The 14148-nt window shown below is 46.7% G+C and overlaps 5 protein-coding genes across 5 annotated transcripts; 3 read left to right on the forward strand and 2 right to left on the reverse strand.

Moving 5' to 3' along the window:
• Positions 1-741: 741 nt before the first annotated feature.
• E1B28_002789 (uncharacterized protein) lies at positions 742-1296 on the forward strand (the record flags this gene model as incomplete). The annotated part of the gene is made up of 3 exons (XM_043159734.1): positions 742-929; positions 986-1157; positions 1216-1296. 3 exons carry the CDS (start codon positions 742-744, stop codon positions 1294-1296), a joined length of 441 nt encoding a protein of 146 aa, XP_043003339.1.
• Positions 1297-1586: 290 nt separating this feature from the next.
• Positions 1587-4252, forward strand: E1B28_002790 (uncharacterized protein; the record flags this gene model as incomplete). Its single annotated transcript, XM_043159735.1, has 13 exons — positions 1587-1691; positions 1746-1885; positions 1939-2593; positions 2650-2808; positions 2876-2953; positions 3009-3067; positions 3123-3181; positions 3234-3340; positions 3390-3429; positions 3537-3825; positions 3876-3986; positions 4040-4142; positions 4199-4252. The coding sequence occupies 13 exons, from the start codon at positions 1587-1589 to the stop codon at positions 4250-4252; spliced, it is 1959 nt and encodes a 652-aa protein (XP_043003340.1).
• Positions 4253-4816: 564 nt separating this feature from the next.
• E1B28_002791 (uncharacterized protein) lies at positions 4817-7223 on the forward strand (the record flags this gene model as incomplete). Its single annotated transcript, XM_043159736.1, has 10 exons — positions 4817-4965; positions 5017-5634; positions 5715-5772; positions 5824-6200; positions 6270-6552; positions 6623-6707; positions 6778-6820; positions 6890-6945; positions 7003-7090; positions 7155-7223. Exons 5-10 carry the CDS (start codon positions 6477-6479, stop codon positions 7221-7223), a joined length of 417 nt encoding a protein of 138 aa, XP_043003341.1. The 5' UTR covers positions 4817-4965; positions 5017-5634; positions 5715-5772; positions 5824-6200; positions 6270-6476.
• A 395-nt stretch (positions 7224-7618) lies between these two features.
• E1B28_002792 (uncharacterized protein) lies at positions 7619-10429 on the reverse strand. The gene is made up of 11 exons (XM_043159737.1): positions 10269-10429; positions 9575-10214; positions 9384-9524; positions 8703-9335; positions 8566-8647; positions 8373-8509; positions 8238-8321; positions 8079-8185; positions 7876-8020; positions 7790-7819; positions 7619-7722 (listed from the first exon to the last, which is right to left on the reverse strand). The coding sequence occupies exons 2-11, from the start codon at positions 9678-9680 to the stop codon at positions 7622-7624; spliced, it is 1566 nt and encodes a 521-aa protein (XP_043003342.1). The 5' UTR covers positions 9681-10214; positions 10269-10429; the 3' UTR covers positions 7619-7621.
• A 1124-nt stretch (positions 10430-11553) lies between these two features.
• On the reverse strand, positions 11554-14042 carry E1B28_002793 (uncharacterized protein). Its single transcript, XM_043159738.1, has 12 exons — positions 13924-14042; positions 13695-13862; positions 13493-13633; positions 12781-13434; positions 12639-12720; positions 12450-12586; positions 12313-12396; positions 12146-12252; positions 11930-12074; positions 11846-11875; positions 11671-11782; positions 11554-11609 (listed from the first exon to the last, which is right to left on the reverse strand). Exons 2-11 carry the CDS (start codon positions 13828-13830, stop codon positions 11685-11687), a joined length of 1614 nt encoding a protein of 537 aa, XP_043003343.1. The 5' UTR covers positions 13831-13862; positions 13924-14042; the 3' UTR covers positions 11554-11609; positions 11671-11684.
• Between the last annotated feature and the right edge of the window lie 106 nt (positions 14043-14148).

The raw sequence follows: 14148 nt of genomic DNA on the forward strand, positions 1-14148 counted from the left end.
TGATGTCGGCAACGGATACACTTTACTCTGCCCTCAAGAGCTTCACGACATGGACTCAGACATTCTGAAGGCATTCTGTAACTTTGCTCACCTGCAGAAATGGCAGACTGGTAATTTAAAAGTTGGACTTACTGTCTCTCGGTTCGCTCGCCTGCGCTTGCCAAATGGACAGATTGCAAGGTCATTATGGCAAGAAGGGAAGCGACCTGACAATGAAGTACGTCGAGCACGGAACATCAAGGTAATTAATTTTTCTTGCCTATCGAGCCTCTTACTTACGTCTGGTATCAATAGTTTGCCTTCAATGGTGGGTACCGATTTGCAGAGGTGGCCTATTTCTTCCTCGTCGAGAATGGCGATACACGATATACCTTAGCAGCTGTTCACGTTTACTCGGATCCAAATCCAGCTCTCCTCCAGGTGTCAGACCATACACTGCAAGTTTGCAAGCGAGACAAGGGTGCCCAGATCATTGATACCAAATGGATAGATTCTGTAGTCGGAATGATTCCATTCCAACGGCGTGGAGTTGAATGGGATGGGTTGGAATTTTTTGTACTTGAGAAGCTGAGTCCTTCGCACGCACAAAATACAGTCAATGACTCGGAGGAACAGTCAGTAGAATAGTATAGTACATGATATGTATTGAATAGAATAAGAGTCGGCTTTGCGAACTTAGATGAATTTGAGTGCGTCATTTCCTTATTTGGAACCACTCACATAGTTCTGCTCTCAACTACCATGGCGGATCCTCAAACTAAAGATTTCTCAAAACTGTACTCGCTCGTGGCTACTGTGGCTGGACATATCGGAAACCAGGGAATGATATCCGTGATGTCAACCATTCTCAAACAGGCTGATGAAGACATACTTACATCTGCTGAAAACGAAGCATACTTGGCGTTGAAAAACAAGTGTCGTGAGCAAGAGTATGTGTCCAGGAAGGTCTTTTCTGAAATGCTTACTGATGTTATTGATATTCTAGAAATGAACTTGAATTGTTGCGTGCAGGTTCAAGAACTTCTCGTCAAACGTTGACTGAGCCAACCGGTGATGAGTCCGACGACACTGAGTGGGTCAAGAGCATCAAGTATATTGTCAAACGGTCTCGCAGCCACCGTGGATTGTACTGGATCAACCGTTTTCCATTGAAGAAGGTATGTCTTGAATTTTTTTGTGGTTATGTTATCACATCTCACAATTGTTGTCAATTAGGTGAAAGGCCCCTACGACTTTGATTCTCGCGATGAGACCCTGAAGGAATACAGAGAACGCATGAAACAGCTTGGGATATAACTTTGTTTTACCTTTTGGTCACTTCCGTCTCGAACTGTTTTACCTTTTGGTCGCTTCCATCTCAAACTGTTGTTAATGTTTGCTTTCAGTCTCTGTATTGTCTCTCGCTTTGATTCATGTTGTAGAAACATTGTAGAAATATTATTCATACTGATTTCATATCGAAAACTTGTACTCGACATATTTACCTCCACTGAACAACGTGGGGGACGCGTCCGCGGCCTTGTTTCTACCACCATCACTGTTCTGCTTCTCCCTGGGTTTCTCTGGCTCATGCTTGATTTACGACTATGAACTCTTTCCATTCTCAGCTGTATCATCAGGGTCAAGATATTCTTTCAAGTCCATTCTCTGACATGGGGAACGAATCTCTACACTCACAGCAATTCAACATGGTATATTTTCGTTATTTTCAGATTAATTACTCTCTTAATTCCGTCTCTTCATAGAACTTTCTCAAAACTATGCAAAATCAAGCCTTCCTTATACAGTCAATTACTGAACAGCAACTTCGCGCATCTGGAAATACCGTGTTTCTGCAGCTTGAGAAGGAAAACCACGAACTTCGAGAGAGAATAGATACTCTTCAGTGCGTATATGTTGAATTTTGCGTGCATATAGGCTACTTACATTACATTTTAGAACACAACTCCTCAAATATGCACTGTCATCAAGCTCTCCTTTACTGCCAGGCTCTTCCTCTTCGTTCGCTGCCTCACAGCCTTCGGCAAGACTCAAGATACCTCTCAAGCAATCAGATTATCCTCTTGTCAAGCACTGGGATCGCACACCAAACAACACCTCGCAACTAGCCATTATCAAAGTCACCGACTCTAGTAACCTTTCGGACATCTCAGATGATGGCAGCAGTTCAGAAAGCGAAGCTCATTCGGATTCTGACAACAACAAACAAGGCGTACCTCAGAAGAGAAGAAAGAAGCATGGGGGAAAGAAGAACGGAAAGAGCAAGCGGGATGGTGTACCGGCATACCTCGAAAATGAGAATGGCAAGGTTGTGGATTTGAATACAAAGATAATGGTTTATGACGATGCGCGGGCTATATGGAATCAACGAATTGACCTTGCGAAACCGCCAGCAAACTGGTCCTCTGCAGGGGCAGAGCTACGTGACGAGTTTCGGGATGTACTCGAAGAGAAACATCCCTTTCTACAGCTGTGCTCACGTCGATGGAAGGTGGAAGAGATCTGGAAAAGAAACTATCATAGTTGGCTCAAGGCTCGTTTGAAAAGGTTGGATAAACCTTCTCCCCCGAAGAAAACAAAATCTTCGGTGACGGTAAGGCAATTTTCACTCAGCTGGATGATACTGATTCCCCTTCCCCCGTCATCAAGGACAAATATCAATCCACCGCCGGACCTGCATCAGATTCAGGTCTCCCAGAAGCCACGATGCCCGCAACTGCCGCTACCCTGTGCGCTGGAAGTGCAGATCTCCCAGCAGCCACGATGCCCGCTACCCTGTCCGACGTATCCGATGTATCCGCAACAGAGGTAAGACCCGGGTTTCTGGTCTACGTGCTGGCATGATTCTTCACTTACGTTTCTTTCTATATCATAGCGAGCACCTCCAGCAACTCAAGTCATTATCCCCCCTAAAGTTACCAATCCCACCTCCAACGCCAGGAAGGGAAAAGCAGTACGTCGTCAACTCACCAAATTCACTGAACTGACGCTTTTTCTTCTGGTATCAGCGCGTACTACCTCAAGTTAAAAATTCCCAGTTAAACTCGTCGAATCAATGCGACCCCCTGTGCGCAATATTTAGGTGTATCAGTGGGGTCAAGATGCTCATTCCGAATTCCTAGCTTGGCAGCGATCCACATTGACGTTCAGTCGTTGGAAGACAAGATAACCGGTCACTCGCGTACGTTAATATCGTTTTTTGATGTCTTATCTTCGGACTGAACACATTACAGAGCCAGATGAAAATACCGCATCAACGTCGACGCCAGCCAGTCCAGTAGTCAATCAGCCAAGTGCCTCGGTGCCAGGCCCAGCACCAAATGAGCGCACACCCTCAATGGTATGTACCCTTGACCCATTCGACATCCGTACCTCACCCGCTACCTTAGGGACCTGGACCTACATCTTCTACCCCAACCGCCCAGGCAAGTACACCGTCTTACCACTAAGAATGTACCGCCATCCTCAGTACCCTTGACAGGCTGCCACGTTCACCATCATCCAGACTTTGAAGAATGCGGTTGATAGCCTCCCAGGTACCGTACCGTTGGGAACGAAGACCGGTCTTCTTGGCGGGTACAGCGTAGATCCGGCAACTCTCACTGCGGACTGTCCAGAAGACGGACTTGTTTGGGAAAGTGGATGGGATTCGCAGCTGACCCGTCTAATTCCAGCAGACATCTCGCAAGTTTGCCCGCTTGTTCTACGTGGCAAGTATGGGCTCATGGGGCTTGTCAAGCTCATGGAGCACCTGGTACGGGACCGGAAAGTCGCGGAATCGTTACTGGAACAGAAGGTGAAGCGCCTTCTCGCTGCAATTGACCAGTACGTCCGATTATTTTGCCTCTGTACATATACTGATATGAGTACACTAGGGTAACGGAGCGACAGGTTACCTCAAGTTCAACCGCAGTCATAACAACAAAGGCAGCACCAAGAAAGCGAAACCGAGGTTCTTGGGCGATCCCGAAGCATGTTTGTCCCAAGTATGTATTTATTTTACCTCTTGATCCATTTTGCGTGCTAAAGGGGTTAATAGGTGGGAGTACGCCGTCGATTGGAAGATTCAAAATCCACATGGCACGATGAAAGAGTTCGAAAAAGAGTGGAAGACAATGTCACAAGATAAAGAGAGGGTGATGGTACGTTTTCAGTTTCTTTTTCTCCCTCAACTCGCCTTTTCTAACATAGTTCTTAGGTATACCAGGCTCGCGTGGATGATAAGCTCGGAAAGAACCGCCAGGCAACTTGATTTGGGTAGCAAGGAATTTGGGACTGAGCAACGTGTTTGAGGTGACGAAGTGTGGGCTACAGCAATACCGGGGTGAAAGGTGGGAGTATAGGGAGTAGTAATGGTATCAACTGGTATGTGAATAGTATCGACTAGTATCGGGTTCGTAGTGATTAGTATCAAATAAAATCATATTCCGTTGATATCCAATGATACTAACTGGTTCCCAGTGATATTAATTGATGCAAGGTCTCGCTGGGTTCTCGAATCATCTAGTATCAATGTATATCACTATATTTCTCATCTAATGATACATGTTGATATCTAATGATATTTTTCAAGTATATCAGTAGCTATCAGTAGATATCACTGAGTATCAGCTGATTTCTCGTTGGGGGTAAAGCCGCAGCGGAAATCCCATGAGCGAACCCGCGGAATCGGGTCGGGAACAATTCAGCAGGAAGAAGAAAACGGTCTTCATCGATCCGGGGTGAGTGATTCCAAGGTCCGCTTAACTGTGCGAATTTCTTTCCCTTTTTATCGCAAAGATAAGATAACTCCCAACGCTTTATCGCAGTGACGTCAGTCACTCTCTATTGGTCACTCTAGTTCTTTCTTTTTTTTTTGTGGAGCGTTGTCAGAGACAGCAAACGCTTAGGCTTCCCCGGGCTTACGACTGTCCAGCAGGTCACTCTAGCTCTTCAACGTTTCAACACGCAACCTTTCGCTTCAAGGTAACTTTCCTTCTCGGTCTTTACAGGGCGGCTGTCTGATTCTTGAATAAGTGCACTTACATCCGTCGTGACCTCGGACTCGTACCTGCCAGCCGGTCTTCGCTGGCCCACATACACCATGCAGAGAAACGTACATAGATCGACATGTTCATTGTTTGCCCTCAAATTGAAAAAGAACTGGAGGAGAGCTGGCAGCAGACCAGCTTCGAGCTGCGACGAGGATATATGGTTGGGTGCCATTAACGGGGTCATCGGATGTAATGCTCACCTACGATGCGTGGAGTGGATTTTCAACGGCTGATAGCCTTCTGCCACCACCTCTCAGCGCTCAGCCATTACCGAACCAGGAAGGATCCCACCGCCGCCCGTTAATCCTGGGGTGATTAAGAATGTAACGAGTGGGGCTAGTTGACGAAGTTGCCGAATTAAGGTCAGGTGGAGCTTCGAAGTGGCGGTTTAGGAGGAGACGTTCCGCGAGGATCTCCACTCATTGAAGACTTCTCCAGTTTTGCTTTCAATTATTACTTGCCTTTGTGTGGTTGCTCGTACCGGGCTCGAGTCTCCATCACCGGTCCTTTTCCCAGAGTGACAGCGTATTTGTAGTCGCTCCGTTCTAGAAGAAGCTTCCTCGGTGCTATATTACCATCTTCTGGATGGTTGCGTGATCAGGTACGTTGCTTTCGTTCCTCTCGTTCTATTTGCTTTCATTTTTTCCTCATTGTTGACGCCGTCAATCCTCATCGGACTAGGGTTTCCCCCCCTTGGATGGTTCAGCGAACACTGACAAGCCCAAGTATCTCTGAGGAAGTACGTTATGTCATTTCATCTCTTTCCTCCAATTCCCAATGACCTTCATAGATACCATTCTGATCATATCGATTTATAAACACTCCCGAGTTCATATTCATACTCTTTCATATCGCAACATGAAATTCATGATAGTATTCATATCGTGCTAACTTGGTCTAGCCCTGCTTCGGGCGCTCTTGGCATCTCCCCCTGTGCTCACATCGATTCCGAAGACCAGTCCCTCTCGGAATGCGTGCACTCGTCACCATATATGACCTTCTGAACGTTTCCTACACCTATTGTCCAGTGGAATCGCATTCCTTGTTGGGTTCAAGCCACAGAAATGGGCGGTGATAGGAACGGCCATTGGACTGGGGGAGGACGACTTACGAAAGAGGTATTTCTCGTCAGGGATAGTACAGAAGTGATTCTGCAAGTTCGCATCGGTAAATTAGTTGCTTGACCTAACGTGGATGGCTGATTGAATCAAAGTTACATGTGAACTCAATGTGAAGAGCGCATACGGATCGAGTATCCCGGGCGTTTTCAACCTCGGAATGTGGGCCGTTTCGATGGGAAGCTGATAAAGCATCGCAGTTAAAGCTTTCCTGGAGGATAGTAGGTCATTTTGGTATATAAGGAGGATGGTCAGGACAGTTAGAGACAGCAAACAGACGCTTCTCGTAGCTTTTCTCGACAGTTTCTAACCGTTCTCTTTCTCGATGCATTTCTCGTTCTTCGTCGTCGCTGCCATTCTTGGTCAAGCTCTCGCCAGTCCTACTGAGCTCGTCGATATGGGTGCGTCTGCTCTCACTCTTCTCGCCGCTCACCAGAGCCGCTGACGTTGAATGATCCTCTTTCCTTCCAGCTCAACCTGAAATCGTCAACTGCTACAACAGGGGCACTAAATCTAACCGCGCGCCATTTGTGGCTGCAATTGACCAGTGGTGCGCGTAAGGCTTTCCCTTTCGACTGTGATACCGCGAGGGCCGGAGAGCTTATTGTAAACCCCCTCTCCAACAGAAAGGTCATCGGAACGCACCTGAACAATGGCCAAGAAGTTAGCGTGAGTAGATGCTCAGACCATCCAATCACCTGCATTTCTCCTCAAAGCTGACTGGAACCGCTACCGTAGACCGTCTTCGAGTTCGGGGATGTGGATTATTGGCTGTCTGCTAAAGCTATCAATGGGTATGGTTGCATTTTCACGATAAGGATTCATTCAATGACGTTTATCCGCGCTCCTAGATGCTCCTTCACCATCGACGGAAACTGTAATCGTCTCCTTCGTCTTCCCGTCGACAGGTGCAACACTGGTGGTGAAAATGGTAAACAGGTGAGTGGTTGACTGGTTCTCGCCACATTGGGGGGTCAACTTAACTAACGATGGGTCTGCGTAGGGTGGTGTTATGACCGACCCATGTGGACAATGGAGAGCTGATCCTGGACGTGACGGTAATCCTTTCTGAGGACATCCGGTCAGGCTACCGCCCTAGAAAATACCAAAGCATTCGATATCACGCAGATGGGCCGCTAACCTAAAAGCTTCGTTCAGATTTCCGGGTTCTGCAGAATTTTCTCTTCTTGCTATTCATATAAATACAAAACCTAGAAATATTTTTTCATAGCCTGAGTATGTTTCAACAAAGCAATTCAGATGAAGCCTACTGTACAGAACACTGAGCATCCTTAGCTTTTACGTTTCAACCCCAAAGAACGGTTTAAAGTAAACGGAGGAATGAAGCGGTCATATCGTGAATGTCGGTTACCTTCCTTTGGAGATGACTAAATTACGGATTGGCAAGTTCAACTTGATTTTCGATTTCGAGACTTCTCACTAGCACAGAGTCTTTGAGAAATGAATCGGTCAAGCACCGTTTCCTACGTCTCTCCTCGCCTCCCTAATCTCCTCCGCAAGAATAAGATCGGGATCTCGTCCTTTAACCTCCGGTAGGAGTAACGTAAACACTTTTTGAGGGAAACGAAACGAAAAAGTCAAAAACGCATAAACATCCAAGATTCGGAAAAAACTCACATGCACCAAGGATACAAACGCTAAAGAAAACTAAACCATTTTTAGGCATTTAACAAAAAAAAAACAAGTAGACTAGAAAAACGCACTCCAAAGAACAGCAGGTGTCCCAATATCCTTGCTCAACTGGTTGAACGCCAAAGCAGAGATCATGGCTCCGACTTTACCAGCCGCAGCGGAAATCCCATGTGCGAACCCGCGGAATCGGGTCGGGAATAATTCAGCAGGGATGATCTAGTAAAGAAGAAAACAGTCTTCATCAATCCGGGGTGAGTGATATAGAGAAACCTACATAGATCGTCATGTTCGCCCCAAAGTTGAAAAAGAACTGGAGGAGCGCGAAGCACACAATGAACGAAGCGTGGCTAAGAGTATCAAACTTCCCAGCCAGGATGCCCACTGCCCTGCCGCATGAGCTCTTTCGGAACCCAAAAAGAAGTGGGAAACATACAAAATAGAGCTGCCAACAAGAACCCGTGGAGCTGTATCTTCTTTCGCCCGAGAGTTTCAATGGTCAAGATAGTTGCCCAGTAGCCTGAAGTTGACTTAGGGTCATCTTGAAACCAATACGGTATGGTGGTCTTACCAGGTACGAAGCCTAAAGCGGTGATGATGATTCCACCCGTTGAAACGTTGAACAACCTTTCCCATGCCGTTCCTGTCTTGCCGTCGAAACCGATCTGTTGTAACACAAAATTTTGGTTTAGGTTGATACCATAGAATCTGAAAGGAGGTAAGTGACGATTGGACACGACTCGAGTAGGACTTTGGCGACCTACGCAATGTCGAGGAGGAACCAGCACATACTAGTTCCGATGAGTAGTTTTAGATGGCGCCACTCGGAGAAGTATCGGCAGAATTCTGAGATAGTAAGAAACAGTGTAAAGAACATCGAGCAAGTGGAACCTGATCTTACCTCTGAACTGCGCTCGTTCCTTTCTCGCTTCCGGAATCTCATCTATGTTAAACTCCGCCGTGGCAGCCGCTTCCTCTTTCGACGTATCCAGGCCAGAACTGGAAGATTTAACATGAAATCCCTCCGTCCGCTCATTCGCCAGCTTCAGCTCCATCAGATTCTTCTCCTGCTCCAAATCCTTCGACGCCTCAAATCTCTTGCTCTCAGGCATCGTCACCCGTTGATACAGCGTTCCAAACGCAGGAATGAGAGAGATCCCAACGATTATCCTCCAAACCCCATCCACTTTACTCGTCTTCCCCTCGACATTCATGACATGTTTGTAACATTCCAACACAATAATCGTTGCCAAAGAGCCCACAAACGAGCCCCATCCTTGGTTGGAAATGATGTATGCAAGCAGCGTTCCTCGTTTACGAAGGTTGGCCCGGTCAGAGATGATACTGGCTGCCAAGGGGTAGTCACCACCGACTCCGACTCCAACGAGGATACGGAAGATGCTCAGGTATATCAAGCACGAGTCGGGGGAGATTTGGCCGGTTGGGGTAGTGAGGCAGAGAATAGTCGCGATGATGATGACCATCAGTTCTTTTCCGTAAACGGCCTTTCTGCCAAGTGAGTCAGCGAGATAGCCTATATGGGTGAGCGCAATATGTATATGAAAGCCAAAGAGCGACTGACCGAAGAGGAGTTGTCCGATGACAGTGCCTATGTTGGCGCTTGCTTTCATCAAACCCTCGAGCCGTGGGGGCAACAAATTTCCACCGTACAATCGGTATTGGAGCATTGTGGAGACGGGGTTGATAATGAAAAGGTCGTAGGCTAGATAAGTTGTTAAATAAGTGCAAGGGAGGAGTGATAAAGTTACGTACCATCAAGGAAGAAACCTACACCGACGATAGCCAGTAGCTCGACTTCAGCCAAGGTCAAAACAAACGCAGGACGTCTCCTTTCCACATCTTGCAACGGAGAAGGCATGGCAGCGACGATTATTGAGCTAAAGCTGTTCTTGAAGTCAACCACCGAAGTGAGACTACATAACTTGGAGCATATTCGGCTCGCAAGTTATACTTCGATAACCTTTGAAGCATGTGGCCGCGAGGCGCATTCGGCATGAGAAAAGACCCACATAAATAGTGAAGGACTCCCGATGAAAGGGTCATGGGTGCGAGAAAAGGTACTCCGGAAGCCGCAGGCTGGGCATAGACCGTTTGTTTGGACACAGGATTCTTCGTTGACAGCGTCCCCATGTGTGCTTCAAAGTCCTTCCAGAATACGTGCCATACTTGGTATATTTGTTGCGCTGCGGGAAGTTTCAAGAACGTTTGTTTGGGATGATGAAATGATGCAGAACATACATGAATCGTGTCAATGGATTTCCTGTGACCGCTGTCTTTGATACTTCTCCATACATACTTCTATTGGCATGTCCTTTCCCATATTCGATATTCGTTATCGACTTTGCATAATGCATCTTAGTTTACTTGATTTTTCCATAAACCAGAGCGTGAGCTATTTAGGCATCAATGAATTCAGCTGTAGCATGAATTCATCTGGCGAATTTACCTCTCGTCTCCTCTCACCTCCTCGCTAGTAGCTGACCTTCATGCAGGTTCGTAGAGGAGCATGCTTATTTTATCGCTCGAGAAAATGCGAGCGACTGCAATTGAAGGATGGTGATGGTTGGAACAAATGGTATGCCGTGAAGTTGAGATTCGGGTTAGCGCCCAAAATTCCCATCGCGGCTCGGACTTGCCATGCTAGCCAAACCCACAAACCTCCACCTCATCTATATACAACCTCAAAAAAGCAAGTCAATCAAAGGAAGAAAGCGCCGCTGGTTTCACCCCCCCAGAATCACAGAAAGGTACAATCGCGCCTGAAGAGGTGGATGAGGAAGACTATGCCATGTAGGCTATACGCCGCTTTACCTGCAGCGACTTTTGGAACGATCACTCCCGCCACAATAATGCGGGTTCATATTCCGAACGACGGCGTTGGTCAATGCCTCTCTTCCTGCCGGATATTAAACCCAGCGGAGGTTACATGGGATGAAGCATCTCACGAATAGGGAAGTGACGCAAAAACGTTGAGGTATGTGGACTTTTTTAGACTGTTCTGATTTACTGTTCTGAATTGGTTTACTTGTTTTGCGATTAGGAAGCAGCTAAACCGAAAGCTCTCAAACGAGACGAAATGGATATTAGAACTTCCACTATCATTATCTTCTGAACTCCTAGACATTCAGCTATAATGTCCTTGTTATCAAATTTATTCGTGTTCAACTAACACTAGATCCAAGCAAAGTTAACCAGATGGTCGACAATTTCCATTTCCCGTTCTACAGCAGCGCAGACACCTTTATGTAGATCGAAACAATCTGCAGCGCTTTAGCTGAACGAGGTGTCTGGAAAAGAAACAGAAAGAAGGTCAGTTCAGAGGAAGGGGCCATGATGCAAATCGGTAGACGTCAGCGAAGAGACGAGGAAAATCAGGCCAGGGTATTCTGGATCACACTGTAATCGCCGTCGAACGTTTCATGGACGATACTTAGCTCGCGGAACAAGATGCAAAAGCATTTAGAAGATCGTTTCTCGACGAGAACAGATGGGAAGGCTTCCTTGAGCGCAAAGTAAGACGGTATCCTTGCCTCGCCTCATGCTGATTTTTTGTCATCGTCAGTGCTATTTCCCCAAAGCCATTACCAGATCCACGTTCGTTTTGACGAAATTTTTTTTCTGACACCGCGCCCTTCGTCGCGTGCACCCACCTCGGATAGTCGGTCCTAAGACTTTTGGTGCCGGAGGTTGACGATATTGGATTTACGGTCGAGAGGTTTACGAAAGTCGTGAGCGACACTGTGTGTTTTGCGTGTTTTGCGAGTTGGATACATGTGATAAATAAGTACTAGCAAATTTTAGTTGGAGTCTCATTACAAAAAAGTCGTTTGAGAAAGAGATGGCCATACGATTAGAGAGCAAGCTACGTCCTCCTTGCATTTTCTCTCGCTTCCCTGATCTCTTCTGCCAAAATGAGATCAGGGTCTCGTCCTTTGACCTCCGGTAAGAGAAGCGTGGAGACTTTGATTCAGAGCAAACGTTAGTTTACGCAACGGAGAACTTCAGGGATGAACAGAGGCTTACAAGCACCGAGGATACAAACGCCGAAGAAAACTAAACCGTTTTTAGAGGCACCAACCAACAGAGAAGTAGAATAGAAAAACGCACTCCAGAGAACAGCAGGTGTCCCGATATCCTTACTCAAGTTGTTAAATGCCAAAGCAGAGATAATCGCTCCGGCTTTGCCTGCCGCAGCAGAAATTCCATGTGCGAATGCACGGAATCGCGTTGGGAACACTTCGGCAGGATAACACTGTAAGATGCAAAGAAAAAATAAGCGGTGTTTTAGTCCTCAATCGATTGATTGATATGAAGAAGCTATACATAGGTCGTCGTGTTTGCCCCAAAGTTGAAGAAAAACTGGAGAAATGTGAAGCAGACAACAAAAGCGGGGTGGCTGAGCGTATCAAAATTTCCAGCTAGGATCCCCACTGCGCGATAAATAAAATCCCGCATAAGCCTAGAATTGACGAAGGAATCGGGGAACATACGAAATAGGGCGGCCATTAAGAACCCTTGGATTTGTATCACCTTGCGTCCGAGAATTTCGATAGTCAAGATCGATACGTAGTAGCCTCGATAATAATTCACTAAGTAGAAACCTTGTCGATGGCATAAAAGGTCTTACCAGGTACAAAGCCTAGCGCGGTGATAATAATTCCACCGGTAGACACATTGAACAGTCTTTCCCATGCCGATCCTGACTTGCCATCGAAGCCAATCTGTTGCAGCACGACATTTTGGTTTAAATTGATGCCATAGAATCTAAAAGGAAAGTGAGTAACATTAAACAAGAAATTTGGGACTAGCCACCAACGCGATGTCGAGAAGGAACCAGCAAATACTAGTTCCAATGAGGAGCTTAAGGTGGCGCCATTCCGAGAAATATCGGAGAAATTCTAGATTGCAAAAAAGATCGACAAAAGGCTCAGTAGTTCAGGAGTAAAATTCGAGCTTACCGCTGAAATGCGCTTGCTCTTTCTTAGTCGCTAACGCTTCCGGATCCTCATTCGCGTTGAACTTCACCCCACTAACAGCGACGGTTGGGGCGCCCGCCTTCGGTTTTTCCAGACTAGAGTCGGACGAAATATCATGCAATCCTTCGGTCTGACCATTAGCCCTTTTCAGCTCCATCAAAGTCTCCTCATGCTCCAAATTCTTCGATGCCTCAAACCGCTTACTCTCAGGCATCGTCAGCCGTTGATACAGCGTTCCAAAAGCAGGAATAAGGGAAAGCCCAACGACAATCCTCCAAACCCCATCCACTTTACTCGTCTTTCCCTCGACGTCCATGACATGTTTGTAACACGCCAACACGATTATCGTTACCAAAGACCCGGCCAACGAGCCCCATCCTTGGTTCGAGAAGATGTAGGCAAGCATCGTTCCTCGTTTACGAAGGTTGGCCCGATCGGAGGTAACACTGGCTGACATAGGATAGTCACCTCCAACTCCGACCCCAAGCAAGATACGGAATATCCCCAAGTAGATCAAACATGAATCGGGAGAGAGTCGGCCGGTTGGCGTCGTGAGGCAGAGGATAGTCGCAATGATGATCAACATCAGCTCTTTTCCGTAGACGGCTTTTCTGCCGAGCGAGTCAGCGAGGTAACCTATGAGTCGATGATCATGGCATGAGCCACGGAGTAAGCGCAAAAAAAAAGGACCGACCGAAGAGGAACTGTCCAATGACACTTCCTATGTTGGCTCCTGCTTTCACGAATCCTTCGAGGTTCGGTGGCAACGATTTTCCACCGTACAATCGGTATTGGAGCATCGTTGCGACGGGGTTGATGATAAACAGGTCGTAGGCTTTCAGAGAATCATGTAAATTCCAAGATGCCAAATCAAGGTATGATTGGTACACACGTACCATCGAGAAAGAAACCTACGCCCGCGATACCCAGCAACTTCACTTCAGTCCAGGTCAAGATAAACGCAGGACGTTTGCTTTCGACTTCTTGCAAGGGGACGCGATTTGTATGGTCTTGATCCGAAGAGGAAGACATGGGATGAGAAAGAAGAACTCAAGTTCAACGATCTAACCTGGGCCATCGATTTATACATAACTGAAGTCCTAGATACATGACGAATTGACGCACGTTTGAAGTGGAAAAGCACAATGTTGGAGGTACTAGTACTTGTGACATTGATTGGAGTGGAGCTGATCATAGACGTAAAAACCGAGGTCACTGTTACAGCATAAATTTCCCAGTTGAAGGAGTCCTTACCCCCCACGTGCACGGAGCGTACTGTAGTTTCGGTTTCAAGCAGCCACGTGGCATACAAGTGTCTACAGCCTTGAGGTTGTGTTGGATCCTGAGAGT

Source organism: Marasmius oreades, chromosome 10, assembly GCF_018924745.1.
Source record: "Marasmius oreades isolate 03SP1 chromosome 10, whole genome shotgun sequence".
NCBI lineage: Eukaryota > Fungi > Basidiomycota > Agaricomycetes > Agaricales > Marasmiaceae > Marasmius > Marasmius oreades.